At 43.8% G+C, this 20,445-nt stretch overlaps 1 protein-coding gene across 1 annotated transcript in view; it reads left to right on the top strand.

The window, feature by feature from the left end:
- LOC138292727 (cytochrome P450 2D15-like) overlaps positions 1-20,445 on the top strand; it is a 496,310-nt gene that overhangs the window by 28,255 nt on the left and 447,610 nt on the right. The window contains exon 3 of the mRNA XM_069231465.1: positions 12,838-12,990. Within this exon, the coding sequence (XP_069087566.1) occupies positions 12,838-12,990 (153 nt within the window). The remainder of the gene's footprint in view (positions 1-12,837; positions 12,991-20,445) is intronic.

Genomic DNA, 20,445 nt, shown 5'->3' with positions numbered 1-20,445 from the left:
TTGAGGCAAAAGAATCGCCTCAACCCGATTTGCGCCATTTTTTTACGACGCCCAGACGCCATTTCATGACTCCTGTCTTAGTAAAGACAGGAGTCATGCCCCCTTGCCCAGGGGACTTGTGTCCCCTGGGCATGGTCATTGGGCATAGTGGCATGCAGGGGGGCACAAATAAGGCCCCCCTATGCCACCCAAAAAAAAATTAAAAAATATAAAAAATTATACTTACCTGAACTTACCTGAATGTCCCTGGGGTGGGTCCCTCCATCCTTGGGTGTCCTCCTGGGGTGGGCAGGGGGGGTCCCTGGGGGCAGGGGAGGGCACCTGTGGGCTCATTTTGAGCCCACAGGCCCCTTAACGCCTACCCTGACCCAGGCGTTAAATAGTGGCGCAAATGCGGGGTTTTTTGACCCGCCACCTCCCGGGCGTGATTTTTGCCCGGGAGTATAAATACGGCGCAAGCAGACCGGCGCTGCCTGGTGTGCGTGGAAAAAAACCACGTAGACCAGGCAGCGCCGGCGTTGGGAAAAAATGACGTTAGGGCGTCTTAAAATGGGGCAAGTCAGGTTGAGGCAAAAGAATCGCCTCAACCCGATTTGCGCCATTTTTTTACGACGCCCAGACGCCATTTCATGACTCCTGTCTTAGTAAAGACAGGAGTCATGCCCCCTTGCCCAGGGGACTTGTGTCCCCTGGGCATGGTCATTGGGCATAGTGGCATGCAGGGGGGCACAAATAAGGCCCCCCTATGCCACCCAAAAAAAAATTAAAAAATATAAAAAATTATACTTACCTGAACTTACCTGAATGTCCCTGGGGTGGGTCCCTCCATCCTTGGGTGTCCTCCTGGGGTGGGCAGGGGGGGTCCCTGGGGGCAGGGGAGGGCACCTGTGGGCTCATTTTGAGCCCACAGGCCCCTTAACGCCTACCCTGACCCAGGCGTTAAATAGTGGCGCAAATGCGGGGTTTTTTGACCCGCCACCTCCCGGGCGTGATTTTTGCCCGGGAGTATAAATACGACGCATTTGCGTCGCCGTCATTTTTTTAGACGGGAACGCCTTCCTTGCATCTCATTAACGCAAGGAAGGCGTTCACGCAAAAAAATGACACTATTTGCCCATACTTTGGCGCTAGACGCGTCTAACGCCAAAGTATAAATATGGCGTTCGTTTTGCGCCGAATTTGCGTCGAAAAAAACGACGCAAATTCGGCGCAAACGGAGTATAAATACGGGCCCTAATATCTTCTTTTCTCCAGGAGTCAGAGGTTTCCAAGTTTCTCTGGAGAACAGTTCAAAAGTTCCCAAATATACAAACTACTAATTTACAGGAAACGAAAACTCCTTTTCAAGGTTCAGTTTTCTCAATCACAGTCTCTAGGAATTAGTCTGAGCACTGAGATTTGTCTCTAAGACTGACAAGTCTGCAAAGCAAAGAGTTCTTGAATATATATGTACATATATATATTGGCAAGCCTGGAAATCATACAAAAGGATTTCTTACTGCAGTTGCTTGAAGTTCTGTTAAGCTAAAACAAATTCTCCTCAGAAAGCAGATAGCCCACTGTTGGAAGAAGGAAAAAATTCAGCTTCTTCGAAAGGGAAAAAGAAGCTGGTGTGCACACCATAACAAGAAAAATAATTAATTACTCACAACTGGAAGAATTCTCTATGAAACGAAGCACCTCAGGAACAGTGCTCATTCTCCTCAGGATGGCAGTTGAGGTGCAGGGCTTCCAGAGAGAAACAGCTGGAGGGAAGCTTCAGCACGAGACTAAGGTAGAAACACTAGAGCGCTGACCTCACAAGGATTTGCGGTCACCGTCTTGAGTGGCAGTTAAACTTGAAGAAGCTAGTTCAAAGAACAGTCTCCGCAAGAGCCAGCAGGAGTGAGGACGCTGCTGCAACCTACGTGGGTACAAGGAAAAGGGGAATCATTTTTGCTGAGGGTAGAACTTAACAATGCTGGCAATAGTTTTCCTGACAGTTCCCCTTGTGTGTGACAGATACACCCTGTTGACTGTTATTCCACCAGTCTCCATTTTCCAAAGGCACAAGGACACTGAAGGGGAGACTCCAAATGTTGTTGCAGCTACTCTGATGATTATATCCACCATGTCTTAACCCTTCACTGTTTGCACATTATGATTTCATCCCTATCCTTATACTTACCTGTCCACTTGTAAATAAACACAAGAAAAACACATATAATGCTTGAGAGTCATTTCTTAGATATATGGAACAGTTTACTGTGAAAAATGTTGCATACACGCGATATTCACATGTGATCCAAATCAGTTAAGTCCCATCTCACATGCACTGCTGAATCTGGGTCTGATACATAAATAATTGTACAAATGGACACACTTCTTCTCCCCTTTAGTACACTTTTCAGCAAACAGGTTAATAACATGCCACATTTCACACAGTCGTAAAGCTTCTGAATAGGTGTGATAAAAAGCACCCCGCAGACTACTGAAGTTAGGGACATGTCAGTGTTTGTCTGTCCAAATACGCAAACAGATTGGGTCAATGCCTCATCAGGTAAAACCTTACCACATACCCATACCATACCTCCCAAATGACCATGCCCCATACTACTGACAGAGGTCAGAACTGCTGCCCCTAGTCATGGAACCTTTCACTTACCATGGTCAGGTATCTGTAGGCATGCTATTCACCTATGTCAGTCTTGACACACATGCACAGTGGCCTGCAAGACAGATACATACAAGTCAAATAATATAATCATCAAACCAATGAGAAGTTTGAGATGATGGAGTACACATGATGACATGTGTCAGAGACACAAGACCATTGGACCTAGACAACATGGCACACATGTCTATTGTGTGGAACAATACACTACCATCCCACCGTCCCGACAGTCTGGGAATGGAACTCAGACACCACCAATATGATGTCATACAGTACCTGGATCAATCAATGTTCACTTCACATGTCAGACCTGCAAATCCCTCCTGCCTGTGACACAATTCAGATTTAACCACATTAGGATGACCTTGTGAACAAATCTGCAAAGTACAAATGTAATACAAAAGGTATAGGCAGGTAATGGTAATAAAGGCCCATAAATACATGTTCTATATACAATAGTTACACTGAGTGTGCTGTGTGACAAACAGAAACAAATGTGATCATCACGATAGTCACAACTTCATGTACAACTTTTGCATCCACACCTGAGCTGTGTACTGCTGAGCAACTATTGAGCTGTCTGATGGTCTTACAAAACCCCTTCACAAACATCTCTAAGCCCCCCAAATACCCACTGAGAAAGTAATTCACTGAACAACATATCTGCAGTCAGTTGAAGTACTGATGTATGAGAACTGCACAGTTGTCTCCACCTTCATCCTCATCACTGTCATTCTCACTTGGCAATTCTGCATTCTCACTCACTAGAACTGCTGGCTCCCCCTCATCTGGTATATATGGCATCTGACGTCTCAGGGCGAGGTTGTGGACCATGCAGCAGGCAACAATGATTTGATACACTTTATTGGGTGAGTAGGGGAAGGCTCCAACTTACTTCTCAGTGCAACAAAATCTAGCCTTTAGGAGCCCGAAAGTCGACTCCAAGACACGCCTTTTCCTTCCGTCGGCCTCATTGGAGCGAACCACCCTTGGCGTGGTTGAGTACCTCACTGGTGTCAAAAACCAGGGACGGTTTGGGTAACCAGAATCCCCTGTAAGGAAGTATTACATTTGTGCAAACATCAATATTAGACATCCTACATTTGGCAGCAGACATTAGTTACTGACACGTATTACCTGTGTGACTTACCAACCAGTCAGGCCCTCTCTGTGTACTGTCATGTCATCATCCGTGGGATATGGCTATTCTGCATGATGAAGGCATCATGAACTGAACGCGGGTACATTGCACACACTTGGGAAACGTAGAGGTCCGTCAAAAAGACTATTTGGTCATTTATGGAGTGGAAGTTCTTCCTGTTCCGATAGACATGTTCATTGCCACTTGAGGGAACCAAGGCTACATGGGTACCATCAATAGCTCCCACCACATGCGGGATGTGTGCCAAAGCATAAAAATCTGCCTTCACATTTACCAAATCCTCAGGATTTGGAAATTGGTTGTTGCTGTCCAGGTGTTTCAACAGGGCTTAGAAGACATCCTTCAAGACCAAACTGAACATAGGATGTGACATCTCTGCAGTTAGGGCCATTGTATTTTGAAAGGAGCCTGTGGCCAGGAAGTTCAGCACTGACATGATTTGTACAATGGGTGGAATGCTATTGGGATGATGAATGGCAGGCATCTGATTAGGCTCCAACTGACGACAGAGATCCATGATTGTGTGCCTAACTGGGTGGTAGATCTGGATGACATGTCGCTCTTCCATGGTCTGTAGGTCTGCTAGTGGACGGTACACTGGAGGTGTCTGACCTTTCTCACACGAGGGTAACTAGATGAAGGGGAATAAGAAGGTAGGTATATCAGTCATTGTGTCCATTGTAAGTGTGAAAATACATATGTCACACATGATGCTTGGACATGCCATATGAAATAGTAAGAACATGGTACACAGGACATACCTAGCGAAATAATGGCTTATTGCTGCAATATCAACCCCTTTCCTCAATTGTGACTTGGAAATTGAAACACATGTCAATTAAAGTTGCAGTGACAATGACATTCTTACCATGTTTCACATATTGTAGACACAAATACCATCTAACCAATTGACACCGGGGTGTGCAGACTATGCCACCAATGATACATAACTCACATCCCCTGAATATCACAAAATGTACTTGAATCGGTTTTCAGCAACATGGTTGCTCGTAGCCAGCACTTAAAACCTTGGTGTAGATATGTTTCAGACCCTGTGACACATCTAAATATTAACTTTTTTGACAATCTAAGGTCCCTAAAATGGCAGCTGCCTGATCCACAGTACTGAACATCAGGAAATGACCTAAGTCCGCCTGCTGAAGTTGTCATGGCAGTAGGCGGATACTACAGTGGTGGATGTTGCCATTGGAACACATTGCCGCCTTTGGTGGTCTTGGGCCAATGGCGTTTTACGCCAGCAGTGACAGTGTCTTATGTGGTGGTCGTGACTGCCATTTCATACTTCACCTTTCACGTGACTCCTGATACTGCTGCCAGCAAGACCTCCACAACTTGAGCTGCTGTGTTCTGCCTCTGAGAGCAATCATGCCACGTCCTACTGGTGATAGTTCCCCTGCCTTCTTACCCCAGGAGCTTGAGAAGCTGGTGGAGGATGTCCTACTCCTGTATGAACAGCTCTACAGTGCACCAAAGGAAGCAGGTAAGTGCACCATGTGCACAACTATTTCCTTAGCCCAACTGTACTTTGTGAAAATAAGCAAAGGCTGATGGGCAGTGTTTCTGAATGTGTACTTAATGTCTGTAGGGTGCCAAAGTTGTAATAGGATGGGATGAGTACCTGGTCATGTACTTACATTTGGTGACAGATTGTAAATCCAGAGATATTTTGGAGAGTGTTTGATGTATGTTCCCTGACCCACCTTCTAACTGTTGCACAAGGTTAGTGGAGTTGGTATACCAGACTCCTATTGAAACAGCATATTTGCAAATGTGTTTGCTGTCTGGTCATATGGAATGACATGAAAGCTGGTGCTAGAGATGCATGTTGTCAGCCTGTTTCCACCTCACAACTGGCCTGATTGCATATATACTCATCTCTCCGTGGAGGGGATGTTAATGCCAGTCTGTGTTTGGCTTGTTGTGCCAACTAGTCATAAGCCTAACTGTTATAGTATGGTACATGTGGACAAGACATACTTTTTTATCTATGTCATCCATGCAAGTCAACGCCCATCAGAAAAAGGGGATTTGGCGATCAATCGGCAAGAAAGTGCAGACCCCTGGGGCCCATAGCTGGTTGAGCACCCATTGTCGGAATAGGTTAGAGGACCTGAGACGCTGGGCCTGGAAGACCTGACGTGATAGTTCATGTATACATGTGAGTAGTGATGTAAGTGTGTCTGGGCTTGGGGCTTGCATCATGGTAGGTGTACCTGTCATGCTAGCAACACAAGTGTCTCGGCCCACAGAATCCTCCACATACAGATGTAAGGCTTGACATGTCTGATGTGTGTGTACTGATGTACTTACTCAGTCAGTGACCCAAAGATGGACTAATTGCATGATTAGGTAAGTCTGATTATCATCTTGCAGCACAGTTTCGTTGTCCATGTTTTTATCTCTCAGGGATTGTGTGTGTTTTGTGTGATGGGTTTGTGTATGTAGTTTATGTGCTCTTGTTATGGTGGTGTGTTGTGTTAGTGTTCATATGTGTTTGTTGTAGTGCTGTATGGCTTTCTGTGTTTGGCCTGTTGGAGTCTTCATGTATTGTGCATGGCATATTAAGTTCAGGGTACTTTGTATGTGATGTGTATGTTGATTGCTGGGTTGCATGATGGTGTAATTGTGTGTGCTTGAACACAGATGGTTGTATGTGTGTGGAGTTCCTGGCCAGTTTTGGATGTGAGTGTTTGACTTATGTACATATTTGCGCAGTTGTGGTGTTGTGCCTAAGGAGTTTTAAGAGGTTGTGGCGGCAGTATAGGATGAGATACATGCTAACCAACACAGAAAGGTTTGCTATTCTACTGAACTGCTGCCATTTTGTCTTATCCAGATGACCATTCTTCCCCACCCACTGTGTTTGTGTCTCTGAGTTTGTCTTTCCCGGTTCTGCTCCTAAACCTATCAGATGCAGTACTCAACCTCCTTTACCTCATGAGTTGTCAAGTCCCACCTCTCAACCTGCAATACCTGCACCAGATGAGAAGCTACAAGTGTTCCTTTTGTCTGAACTCCAGGATGGCCAGGAACTCTTGCCACAACTCAGAATAGTAGTTGGGACAAAGCAACTGGGTTGGGAAACTGACTTTCATTATTTGTTTGCATTTTTAACTTTGATTTGCATTTGAATATTACTTTGGGACTTTCAAACATTTATTTGGACCAATATGGTTGACAATTCCTATCTTCTTATTCATTATCCCTATTGGATATTGTAAATACACCTACCACCTAATGTTTGCGACATGTTTTCTTTCTGTTGGCCACCATCTTTAAGATTGTCTCTTCCTTCATGGACTAAGTGTCGGGGGACGGTATCGCGCGGTCCAGGGCCCGCCTCCACCAGTGTCTCCACTGCAGCCATCCGCAGTTCTCATGTTCACCTCTGCTTGAAACTGGCGCAAAATTATTCAGGAAACTGAAGGTCTACACAGAAAATGTTGATTGTTTATTTTGGGCCTCAACTATAGAGTTTCGGCAATGAACAGTTGATAATGCCTAGGATCTTGATACAAAATAATAGGGGGACTGGAGATCACAATAGGCAAGGGTATTTGTTTATATTTTGTGAGTCCTCTGGAAATGCAAAAATAACAGGATTAGAGTCTTCGACATCTCATGTAAGAGTCTTTGAGAATTATTTTCTGCTATTATTCCTACTCCATCAATTGTGGAATCTGTGTCTTGAATACATAACTAAAAGAATTATGGATTTGAAGGCATGTAGTTTTGCAAAAGCTTCTAGCTTCAGAGCTGATTTGAACATTTAGGCCCATATTTATACTTTTTTAGTGCAGCATTTGCGTCATTTTTTGACGCAAAAGCGGCACAAACTTGCGAAATATGATTGTATTTTGCAAGTTTGCTCTGCTTTTGCGTCAAAAAGCAGCACAAATGCGCTGCTAAAAAAGTATAAACATGGGCCTAAAGGTCTATTACAAGCAATTGTAGAGAGATGGCCAAATGCCATCCAAAGCAGGGTTTGGGCACAACAAAGCGAGAAAGAGTATATCATCAAATACCAGAAAATTAATTGAAAGAAACAGTTGAACTGAAGTTATGGTGGATTTTATTTTCAATATATTACCATATGTTTAAAATACTTAAAAAAATGTTTGAAATAATTAAAAACACTGTTAATATACAGTTATGGTTATGAACTAAATAAAAATTGCTAATATTATCTTGTTGTAATCAGTTCTGCACATCATTATGTGCCAATTTACCACTACGCCAAAGACAATGCAAGCCCTGTGGCCAATCCTTGCAGCACATGGCCTAAGGCCATATGCTGAAAAGGTTGGCTAACCACAGAGTGTTATGGCAGGTTGTGACCATAGGCCAGGCTCCGCAGCCCACTGGACACATCTGAAAGTCATGTGCGGCAGAGGTTGGACAGAATGGAGTGTTTGCCCTGTGGCCATCCCCTGCTCCACAGCATAGATTAAAATTCATAGAGGATGGATGAGATATATCACCAAAGAATAGAAATTCATTAAAAAGCTTGGTTAAAGTGAAATTATGGTCTCTTCTTCTCATACTGCCTTAACAAATACTTAAAAAAACGACGAAATGTCATTAAAATACAGTTAAATTGCTGTTATGGTTTCAAAATAAATAGCTTATTACACAATGCTGATCTACATATATGGCTTCTGCCATGATGCCTTGCCACACAGAGTAGTAATAATAAAAGGTAGTGACACAAAACAGGACACAATGCATGCACTGAGATAAAATCACACAGAGAATAGAACTTTTGGCTATCTGCGAAGTTGTTTTCCTCTGTCAAATTATTGCAACATTCATTCTGTGAGACAACAAGAAATGTTTTCTCACGTCAGTTGCTCTGTATTATGCAAATAACATTGAATTAGGTTTTTGTATTTTAGCAATATATGTGTGACTGTGTGTCTCTTAGTACTCTTACTATAAAGAACACTTGTTATTAGGCCTAATTTATTTTCACTAGAATGGTTTAAATATATTTATGCTATGGCAGTGAAAACAAATTTGGCCTAATAACTTGTTATTTAGAGCTACTATGCTAATGAATTCATATTTACCCATTTATTACTACAGTTGAAAGAACATATTTGAGTTTATTACCCCATTACAGCAATATTGACATGAGCAAAACACGATTTACTGCATGCAACTATTACTTCACAATGTTCACATAAGTCACAAGGTCTCGTGAATGTGGGTTTACCATATTACAAAAATCTAAACTCTTTAGTTCTGGTTTTGGCTAAATATTCGATTTTCCTATATAAATAATAAATACATCTGTTTTTACCTGAACATTGACATACTCCTTGCTTTCACCAAGAGGGTTTAGCTTGCTACAGAGAGATGTTCTCAAACTTATTTTTCACAACAAAAATGATGACAAAGACCCTTTTACATGCTCTTGATTCTGGAAGAACACAATAGGTTGCTTTTTTATCAGACGGTATCACCTGTCAGCCAAATAAACATGAGTTGGCCTTTGTTATTTTCAAAGATCTATACATTGTTTGTTCCCATCAAAAGAAGACCATGGATTTTGGGTCTATTCTCATGGTGATGTTTTAAAAAGAAGCCTGCAGAGTCAGTGTTTGATTGAGGACATGATTTCATGCCACAAGTGCAGCCTTCTCAAAGAAATTAAAAAGTGTATTTTCTTTGGTAATGAACAGCGGTGGCCGCCACAAATCTCAAGGGGAGGGGTAGGGGGAATGGGGAGAAATAAAATAATAATTAAAAAAAAAACGTACCTATTCCTGCCATTGCGGCAGGCTGCCTCACTCTTCTTTCGATGGTGTTGGTGTGCCAGTATTCCCCGGGACATAGCTAGCATGAGAGCAGAGTCAGGATTGGTCTGAGTGGCTTGGTCTGCCACTCAGACAGTGGACAGGAATCTGTGCAGTTTCTCCAATCCGGCTGTGCCACACAGCCGAGTTGGAGAAACCTAAGTGCGCATGTCAGTTTGGCCAGCTTAAGACGGCCAGCCAAACTATCATGCACACTTAGGGCACTCATTCCACTCTGCCTCCTCCCCACTCCCATGGCCCAGCCCCACCTCTCCCAGCACAGGCTGGCAGAGCCAACAGCTGAAAAGTAAAACAATAATGAAATAAAGTTTTATTTTTCAGCTGCTGGCTCAATTAGTGGGGTGATGCTCCTCTGCCATTACGAAGGAACCGCCCCTGGTAGGGAGCTAATATTTGGAGCCTTTTTGGTATCCCAGCATCCCTGTACTTAAACTGAAGAAATAACCATCTGAGTTTTTTGGAGCTGCTTTCTTACCCACTTTTTGTGACCCATGATGTCATACATTCAGTAGAGAAAACTAATTTTAAAAAACCTATTCTACAATGCACACGTTTTCAGCACTGATATATCCAGGCACAAACACCCAGAAACATTCATATACCCACACACACATTCACATGCACCTGCACACATGCTCTCAAAAGCATACCTTTACTACTTACCAGAAAAGGTAAGTGAAATACATGCTGTCCCTTCATAAACACACCTGCATTTCAGTGAAAATGGATTGATAACTAATTGCACTACAAACGTTAATAATTATGTGTATTAATTTGCCATTTAACAGAACAATATATTAATCTTCACTAGATAAAGAATATAGGGGGGTTATTACAACTGTGGAGGAGGTGTTAATCCGTCCCAAAAGTGACGGTAAAGTGAATGATATACCACCAGCCGTATTACGAGTTCCATAGGATATAATGGACTCGTAATACGGCTGAGGGTATATCCGTCACTTTACCGTCACTTTTGGGACGGATTAACACCTCCTCCGAAGTTGTAATAACCCCCATAATATTAAATCAAAGGAGCAATGCATTTTGTAAAAATGTACATTGAAATTGATTACATATACTATTCAAAATGTTTAAAAGAGTTTAGAAATTGTAAACATATAGGGCCTGATTCTAACTTTGGAGGACGGTGTTAAACCGTCCCAAAAGTGGCGGATATACCACCTACCGTATTACGAGTTCCATAGGATATAATGGACTCGTAATACGGTAGGTGGTATATCCGCCACTTTTGGGACGGTTTAACACCGTCCTCCAAAGTTAGAATCAGGCCCATAATAACAAACTTTTACTGTATTCATTTCAATGTATCAGAAACTGTATTTGTTTGCTAATGAGCATTAGCCTTAAATATTCTGCCTAAATGCTGAGTGGTCCCAACAAACAAATAGTACGAATAGTATATTGCTGATGTCTTGTACTGGGTAGGAGCAGAGATTACATTGCTAACTTAGAGCAACAGAAGAAGATCTGTTCCAGGAATTGCCAGCTATCTCAACACAGCCCATTTCAACATTTAAATAAAAATACTGATTTTTGTTAGCCCAAAGATATAGCTACATTTTATACACGATGGCCGAACAGTGACTAAGCTCACTCTCAAAACTAATATGAAGTAAAATATCTTTTATTCATTATTTAACTCATTGCAAGATGTTTTGACAGCAGATCAGAATCCTTCAAGCTCAGTAGTGGCAGTGTTCATTACCACAGTATGAGAATCAGCAGTATTACTCTGTAGTTTAATTTCTTTTTATTTTTAGGATGCATGGGTAACTGAGTACCATGGGGCATATTTATGAGCCCCTAGCGCCACCTTGCGGCATTTATTTTGATGCAGTTGTGGCCTTAGGTGGCATTTCCAAAGTGCCATACTTACAAAGTGGTGCAATGCTTGCATTGCTCCACTTTGTAACCCCTTGCGCCACATTATGCCTGCGCCAGGCATAATGTATGCAAGGGGGCGTTCCGGTGCTGGGGGACCATTTTTATTTTTTATCGTCTGCTAAGTGCCAGTGTTAAAAAGAGGCTCCCATTGATTACAATGGGCCTCTGGGTGCTTGCAAAATTAGTGTCAGAATTTGTGACCATAGTCCTGCAAAGCGCCGAACTACCGTCACAAATTATGACGCTAGTCACCTTAACTACCTCCATGATGCTGCGTATTATAAATATGGTGCTACTATGGTGATGTTGGGGGGCGCTAAGGGGCGCAAGAAAAGTGGCGCTGCACTAGGTGCAGCGTCACTTTTCATAAATATGCCCCCATGTTCTTAAATATGCCCCCACCTATAAAGTAACTCCACCATTCACTTCTCAAGGCTTTCCTAGAAAGGCAAAAAGAGAAGTAGCAGTAGACCAATAGCTGTGGCTTGAGAGACCAGTCCAAGGGTATGACTGCATGGAAACAGCATTGATCATATCAGCATCTCCAAAAAGAGATGTTTATTTTCTGTTTCTAATTCTGCATGGTGGTTCCAGGCCCAGATTAGATTCTTCATAACCTTTATTTCTCTTCCCAAATACTACAGATTTTGCTTTCCATATATTGATATGCAATGTGTTAATCTTGGAATGCCTATGCAGAGAAGACTACTGTCTTTGCAGACTTGCAGGGTTTTGGTCAGGCAAAACAATGTCATCTGCATGCATAGTCCCAGAAAAGGAATTCCCAAGGCAGAATGGAAGTAATACACCTTGGCCAGTTAGACAGGAAGATCCACTACTACTTACACAATTGAGCTATTCGGACAAACTTCGTTATAGTGGGGTTTATCTGACATTAAAAATCAAACTTACAAAATAGCAGTTTTTAAGTGTCTGTTGTTTTAAATGCTTTGCTGTGAAGGTATTTAAAATCTGCCATTTTTCAATTGTTATGTTTTTCCCCATCTCAATGTCTCATCACAGCGTTCTGCTAATAGCATGCCATAACCTGAAGTTGGTCCATGATGACATTAGCCTGCAGTTTTCCTGATATATATATGAGTTATATATATGTATATATATGTATGTTTCTATACTTCATTTTCAGAGGTTGTTATTGAACGTCTTTTTTCTTATTTCTTTGAAAATAAAGCAGGAACAGTGAAACAGAAGATGAAAGAGCCTTAAAGGAATGACTGCTCAAATCTTGACAATTTATTTGTTTTCCATTTTTCCAGGAATGGTGCTAGCAAAATATGGTCAGTCATGGAAGGAAGTTAGGAGGTTCTCACTTTCAACCCTAAGAGACTTTGGGCTGGGAAAGAAGTCACTGGAAGAGAGGGTGATGGAGGAGGCTGAATTTCTCTGCTCTGCCCTTAAGTCTAAAAGCGGTAAGCTTATTTCTCTGAAGAGCATCACATCCAGCAAAGTATTGTATTTTAACAATCTTTGTGATAGATATTTATTACATGGATGCAATTTAGGGGTTACCTACTTTGCAACTGCTAACTCTGCTTACCCTTTTGGTAGATATGACACTACAATTGCGACCTCTGGTTCATAAATAATAAGGACAGTGGGAGGGACAGAAAGGAAACAGGTCTCTACAAGACAGATATTTTCAATACCTTATCCCTTTAGCTCTTCAGTAGGAAATAGAAGGTTGCTGTGGGATTAGGGTAGTATAAGGTGTGAAACTGTACTTGCTCCTCAAAGGCCTTCTAGTTGATGCTTATTGGAAGGAGGTGGAGTGGAGGAAAGTGGTGGGAGCATGTGGAACCCCACCAGATAGTGGCAAGAGGAAAAAACTGTCAAAGATGAGCTTGGCACCACTACCATGTGGATACTGTGTGGCACAAGTCAGAGGGATGGCCTCACCACCTTTCATTCTTTGAGGGTGACTGTGCAGAATCCATGCAGAGGAGAGAGCAGCTGTGTTAGTGAATATTCTTTCTCCTTGGTGCAGTGATTGTCCTGCTTCAGTTCCACTGCAGGAGGCACTTGGGATGCTATCTTCTGCCCACTGCTACTTATATTGGAGTTCTGTTACAGAAGCTTTGCTGATCCGTTCCCTGCTTGTCATTGTGACAGGCACCTGTCGGATTGTGGCTCACATACTCTACTTTGCATTAAGGTTACACAAGGATAAGGGGATACATCTTTGCATTGGAGGCAATAATCAGTGTTGAACTGTGAGTAAGTTTGAGTTTACTGTTACAGCAAAGTGTACACTTATGCCTGAAAAACAAGGTGATGCCTAACGTAGGAGTGTAAGTTACTACTAAAAAACAGTAGTAAGTTTAGCTCCACTCATGGCCATCTCCTGGCACTGTAGCACCCTTCCATGGAAAATAATGGAGGCAGAGGCATAAATGTAAACCTCATAGGAAATAATATTAATTTAAAGTAAATTATTTAAATTAGTTGAAAATGTAGTTAATTATAATTTAATTTTGAAAACACTATAAAGAGTACATATTGTTATTTAATTATAAATTATGTTTGTTAGAAATGGGGTTTCTGGTTGGCTAGGGTATGCACCTAAGCCAGGCAGAACCTACCCACTCTAGTCAGGGCAAGGGAATTACACATCTAAGATAACCCCTGCTCACCCCCTTGATAGCTTCGCACAAGCAGTCAGGTCTAACCCGGAGGCAATGTGTAAAGCGTTTGCACAATACACACAACACACATGACGCACAATCCCCACCAAAAAGGAAACACAACACCAAGTTATATGAAAATATACTGTATTGTACACAATGCATTTATTAGACCAAACATCACATATCAGTAATATCGTGCTACCTTAGCAGTTGTCAGAACGTTACACATTAGTTACTCTGCAAAACTACCAGTAGTCACATATAACACACAGGTTACTTAGTATTCTGCAACTTAAGCAGTAGTCAGGAAACACGTTATTACACCAAAGCACTTGTCATAAGAATATCTTAAACGCCCATCTTAGGAACATTATAAAAGGTGTGGCAAGTCAGAAAAACATATGAGCATTTTATGCCCATAAGAGGAACATTTGCATACACATATGAAAACATCATAAAAACAGGTAGGCAACATATAAGTCAAAAAAGTATCTAAAAAGAACTTAGGACATATATATTGTCTTGTAGTGGTGCCTGTTAAAGATGAAGGCACCTCCAGTGCCTGTAGAATTAAAAATGCCCCCCCCGGCACTCCTCTACGCCAATTTGGGGCCTCTCACTAGTTCTGGGGTTGAGGGGGGAGGCACGCACCCCCTCTCTGCATTCATGAGGGGGGGCCAAAGTCAGCAACCAATTTAGGAAGGAGGGGCACTACGCACCCCCTTTGTTTTAATAACAGGCCCCTCCTGGGGCCCGGGATCTCGGTGGGCCCCCTGGGCCTTCACCAACCCTCCAACGGGGGGGGCAACTCAAGGGCACAAGCCTATAAGGGGCCAGAAATTAGACTTTTGGTGCGAGCCCCCTGACAAAGCAGAGGCTTGTGCAGACCCTCCTCGCATTCAGGGAGGCCACGCGCCACCTTCTAGATGCGGCGATCCGGCCCTCAACCCCACCCGGGCTGGGAGGCCGGCTCACCTCCCCAGCTGGCGGTGAGGATCTCCTCTGGGCCTGTCCCGGCCTCCCCTCTGGCCCCGCCGAGGTCCTTGCCAGCAGGTCTCTCTCACCGGGAGAGACCCTTTTCCTCCAGACTCGGACCGCGGCAAAAGCAGCCAAAGAACAGGTCTGTTGGTGCCCCCGGGATGTTCTCCTGGTCACGCCACGCCCTGGGGGCACGTCTGAACGCACCCTCGCTCTTGAGCTTGGTTTCTTCTGCCCCGGGGGTACTACACACAGCGCGTTTCTTACGCGCTCTGAGTCGGCAAGCTGCCTGGGCTGCGGCAGTGATTCCAGGTGACGAAAAGTGCTTTTAAGCGATGAGGGTAGCTATCTTGGGCACTAGAACGCCCTTTCAGAGGGCATTTTGCAACCACCGATAAGCACTCCCCAAGGCACTCTATAATAAAAAAAATGGCTCTCCTTATGCACTGGCAGCAGACAGTTACAGGGGTCAGGGGCCACAGCACCCTGCTCCTGGGGGACAGAGTCCGAAGAAAAGGCCCACAGGTGGATGGGCCCAGCAACAGGCCAGCACAAAGAGGATGCAAGCAAGTGGCAAGCCCTTACAGTGACCAAGCAGGTCACAGGTCAGCACAGCAGCAGCGGTCCATGGCGGTTCCTGGTGAGTCCTTCTAGCCTTCTGTGTCCAGTTCCAAAATGTCTCTGAGAGTCTCCAAAGTGTGGGGAAAACTCCCCTGTACTCAGTTTTTACAGTGTTTTACAATGGAAGGGGAGAGGAGGTTCCAACTAGTTACAACTGGCTCTGGGAGTGCCCCCTCTCTCCTCCAGCACAGACTCCAAACATCAGTCGGGGGTAAACAACCCTATTGTGTGAGGCTGCGGCACAGCCTTTATAAATGTAGGTGTGCCCCGCCTCTCCCTTCTCTCAGCCCAGGAAGACTATTCAGCGTGCAGATGCACCTCTGTGGCACCTCCACCCTCCCTGTGTACAGGCTGTCTGAAAAGTATGCACAAAGCCCAGCTGTCACTCTGCCCAGACTTGGATTGGAGTCAAGCTGCAAAACACTAGAGTCATAAGCACAGAGAAATGCTCACTTTCTAGAACTGGCATTTCTGTAATAGTAATAAAAAATACAACTACACTAGTAAGCAGCATTTCTTATCACCATTACAACCATACCAAACATGCCTACGCTACCCCTCATAAATCAGACAATACCCCTTACACATAAGGCAGGGCATTTCTAATGCAATCCTATGAGACGGCAGCACTCACAGCAGTGAGACACCAAGGGGCATATTTATACTCTGTTTGCGCCGAATGTGCATCAAAAATTTTGACGCACATTTGGCTTAAACCTTGCCCCATATTTAAACTATGACGCCCGACCCCGCGGACGTCAAAAAACCTCTGTGTGCGTAATTTTTGGGATGCAGGAAACCACCTTGCGTTAATGACATGCAAGGTGGGTGTACCCATCCCAAAAAGGACTTTAAGGCCTGTGCGACTTATATATACTCCTGCGTCATTTTGGCGCACAGGAGGGGGCGGGCCTTAAAAAATGTCGCACAGCCTGATGTGTGCAGTTTTTTAATGCCTGGGTGAGGGCTGGCGTTAAGGGACCTGTGGGCTCACTTCCATGGTCTCAGACCATGGAAGCAGTCCAGAGGTGCCCTTCCCTGCCCCCAGGGACACCCCCTGCCACCCTCGCCCACCCCAGGAGGACACCCATGGATGGGGGGACCCATCCCAGGTAAGTACAGGTAAGTTGAGGTAAGTATTATTTTTTTAAAGTGGCATAGAGGGGCCTAATTTGGGCCTCCCTACATGCCACTGTGCCCAATGGCCATGCCCAGGGGACAGAAGTCCCCTGGGCATGGCCATTGGGCAAGGGGGCATGACTCCTGTCTTTGCTAAGACAGGAGTCATTTCAATGGGGGTTGTGCGTCAAAAAACTGCGCAAGTCCGGTTTGAGGCATGATTTTTTACTCAAAACTGACTTGCACTTTTTTTTGATGCACAACCCCCATTTTCCCCTACGCCGGCGCTGCCTGGTTTGAGTCAATCCTCAAATAAGGCGCCCGCATGGTGTGTTGGAATGGCGTTAGCAGGCGGTAAGTTTTTTGACACAAACCAGCGTTTGCGTTGGTTTGCGTCAAAAAGTATAAATATGGGCCCAAGTTAGGCTGTTTGTTACTACCAGGACAGGCCACGCAACCTGGCACATGTCCTGTCTTCTACATACATAGCACCCTGCCTATAGGGTTAGCTAGGGCCTACCTTACGGGTGACTTACATGTAGTAAAAGGGGCGTTCTGGGCCTGGCAAGTAAATTTATATGCCAGGTCCCTGTGGCATAAAACTGCGCAGGGCCTGAGACAGGTTTGATAGGCCACTTCAGTGGGTGGCGCAAGCAGCGCTGCAGCCCTACTAGTAGCATTTACTTTTCAGGCCCTGGGTATAGAGATACCACTGTACAAGGGACTTATAGGTAAATTAATTATACTAATTAGATATAAGCCAATCATACCAACTTTAGATGGGAGAGCACCTACACTTTAGCACTGGTCTGCAGTGTTAAAGTGCTCAGAGTCCTAGAGCCAACAGCGAGAGGTCAGAAAAAATCGGAGAAATTAGGCAGAAAGTCAGGGGATGAACCTGCCATAAGGGCCAGGTCCAACAATGTTAATATCATATTTGCATTTTAAAATTACAGTAACAGTAAATTGTATTAAAATAATTAAATTGCTATTCATTTAATGCATCCCTTTTGATACATATTAATACATAACAAAAAAATACGATTTTAGTAGTTGTTTATGCACTAAGCAAATTGTCTTCACTTTGCAATCTACCTATTAGTTCCATCACAAAATGTGTACTTGGAGGAGATTGTAATATGAAGGAGGCAGCAGCAATATTTGCACTCCCTGTGAATGCCTGAGACCGCAGTAATAGAGACCTGTGAAGGACAGAAAGATCTGCGTTCCTCCATTCACTTGTCTGATATGTGATTGTTAAAAAATATAGCACTTGTCCCTTAATAAGAGAAGAGCTACTTTTGAAACAATGTTCATATTTTTTGACGAATGGCAATGCGGTGAGTGTCCCCATGACCTTTGTCTGCCCACCCCCAGGGAGGCACATCTGCTTTCACAAGGTAGAAGTTGTTCCACTTGAACAGCTTCCACCTTCCAAACTGGAAACAACCTCAAGATGGGTATTTGTGCCCTTTTTATTATGATTTGCGACAGAAACTACATTTGTAAACCATTGATACCAGGCGGCTCACAAATAGACGTGTGCAGTTTTTTTCACCCCTCATTCTGAATCAATCGCAAAATGTGTTTTGTACATTGCTGCCAGTGACTGTGCATCTGGGAAAACTGCTTTTCTGCATCGAAGCCTTTTTGACCTAGGTATGAATTGGTATATGGGCCGCATAACCTCTACCTTTGCAAAAAAAACATGCATTACTGATACAGTATGTGCTGTGCTGCTGGTAGTGATTTACAATGTTGGAAGTGTTTTTTTTACCTCCCTATTGGGAAATACACAAAAGACCAACAAAAACATTCATCTACGTTGATAAAAGCTTGTTTTGAGTCAGAAGGGAGCTTTGAAAATACTGACAGTATCAGCATTTTGTGCCACAAAGGCAAAAGCAATAATTAACCAACTAATACATCAGTGCATCTACATCTGCCCCACCTTGAAGGCAATTTATTCCACCGTTTCATCTGGAAGATGTCTGCCAACTGGAGTTTTAGTTCTTTGTTTGCCGTCTTGCTTCTCCTACTTTCCATCTGTCGACACCCTTGTACGCCAACTCATCTGCCAACCGAATAGACACACAGCACGTCACCGCTTCACCATCTGTTTCACTTAAGAAACCCTCCAGCCTAGTTCACTACATTGTAACTTTAAAACTTAACTTTCTTTATGGCTCTTTACATCTGTGCCACAGGGATAAAGTCCTCAGAGTTTTACCAGCGTCCTCTTATCTGCCATGACCTTTCTCAACCAAAAACCTTCCTACTCATGATTCCGATACCGTCAAGGTGACAGTTTTTAGGCATAGATGGGGGGGAACTTCGGTGACCACAATTTAAAAATTGCCTTTTCTCGGAGTGTGCAGTGATGTATCTCTGTTTTCCCCTTGACTATCGCCCTGTATGGACAGGTTAGCAGATGCCACACTCCCATATCCCCCTTACTGCCTGTTTTTACTTCAACATAATAAAAACCCATATTTCATAGGAACCTGTGAAATATGGAAACATTTCTTGCGTTCCTGTGAAATATGGAAACAGTTTCTTGATCCCTGAGAAAATGGGTTTAATCATCACAGTGAAGAGCCAGAATCACTCTGCAGTTTTACAGCTGCCAATTGTTTAATTAACCTTTTAGTTCTGAATGATAAAAATCAATTTAACATTCTAATGGAATCACTTCCATCCACTGCCCATAGTTATCTGCACCAAGCAGAGAACAGCTTTGTCATTATAGGCCAGATTTACAAGAAAATGATGGTGCACTGCGCCAAATGTGGCAGCGCCGTGCACTGTCATTTTCAAAATGCAGGAAATCACCATATTTACTAGAATACTGCGCACCCCTGTGTTTCCCCCTGCGCCTTTGCTAAATTTTCTGCCCTGTGGCATCGCAGCCACCCTTGTGCCATGGTGCTAGTATGGCTGCGTTGAGGGGGAGATTGTTTTTGTGCAGGAAGGGGGCAGAATGCAGCACACATAGTAAGAGCAAAACACTAGGAGAAATGAAAGCAATTCTCCTCATTGCGCCACTGTAACGCCACCCCTGAGGTGGCATTAGATTTTGGCACTGCCTCAGGTTTACGAAAACCCGTAAATCTGAGGCAGCGTCAAAATGCATTGGGTGTTGCTGTGGCACACCCACAGCAACACCAATGGCACACCCTTCCACGCATAGTGCTGCATGTGTTTATCCACAAAAAGTGGCTTGCCGCCACCTTGTAAGTAGAGAGCGGGGCGCTGCGCCACTGAAGCGTCACAAAAAGTGACGTCTGGTAACAATAGGGCCTTGTAAATCTGGTCCTATATTTCTTAAGGGAGGGGGGAAATGGCTGGTCAGGAGGCAAGATGGCCATGGAATTTGAAACCTCAGTAGTACTGTGGTAAATCCTATTTTTAAACTTAGAGAGCACCCTATAAGAGTGACTGGATTGCTGAGAGGCAGGCTAAAAGTCTGATGAAGGCGCACAGTGGGCTGGCCCCAGAGAAACATCTGCAATGGAATAATGG

The sequence above is a fragment of the Pleurodeles waltl genome, chromosome 4_2 (assembly GCF_031143425.1).
Source record: "Pleurodeles waltl isolate 20211129_DDA chromosome 4_2, aPleWal1.hap1.20221129, whole genome shotgun sequence".
NCBI classification, from domain to species: domain Eukaryota; kingdom Metazoa; phylum Chordata; class Amphibia; order Caudata; family Salamandridae; genus Pleurodeles; species Pleurodeles waltl.
Note: the sequence above shows the minus strand (reverse complement) of the source record. Positions and strands in the feature narration are given on the sequence as shown.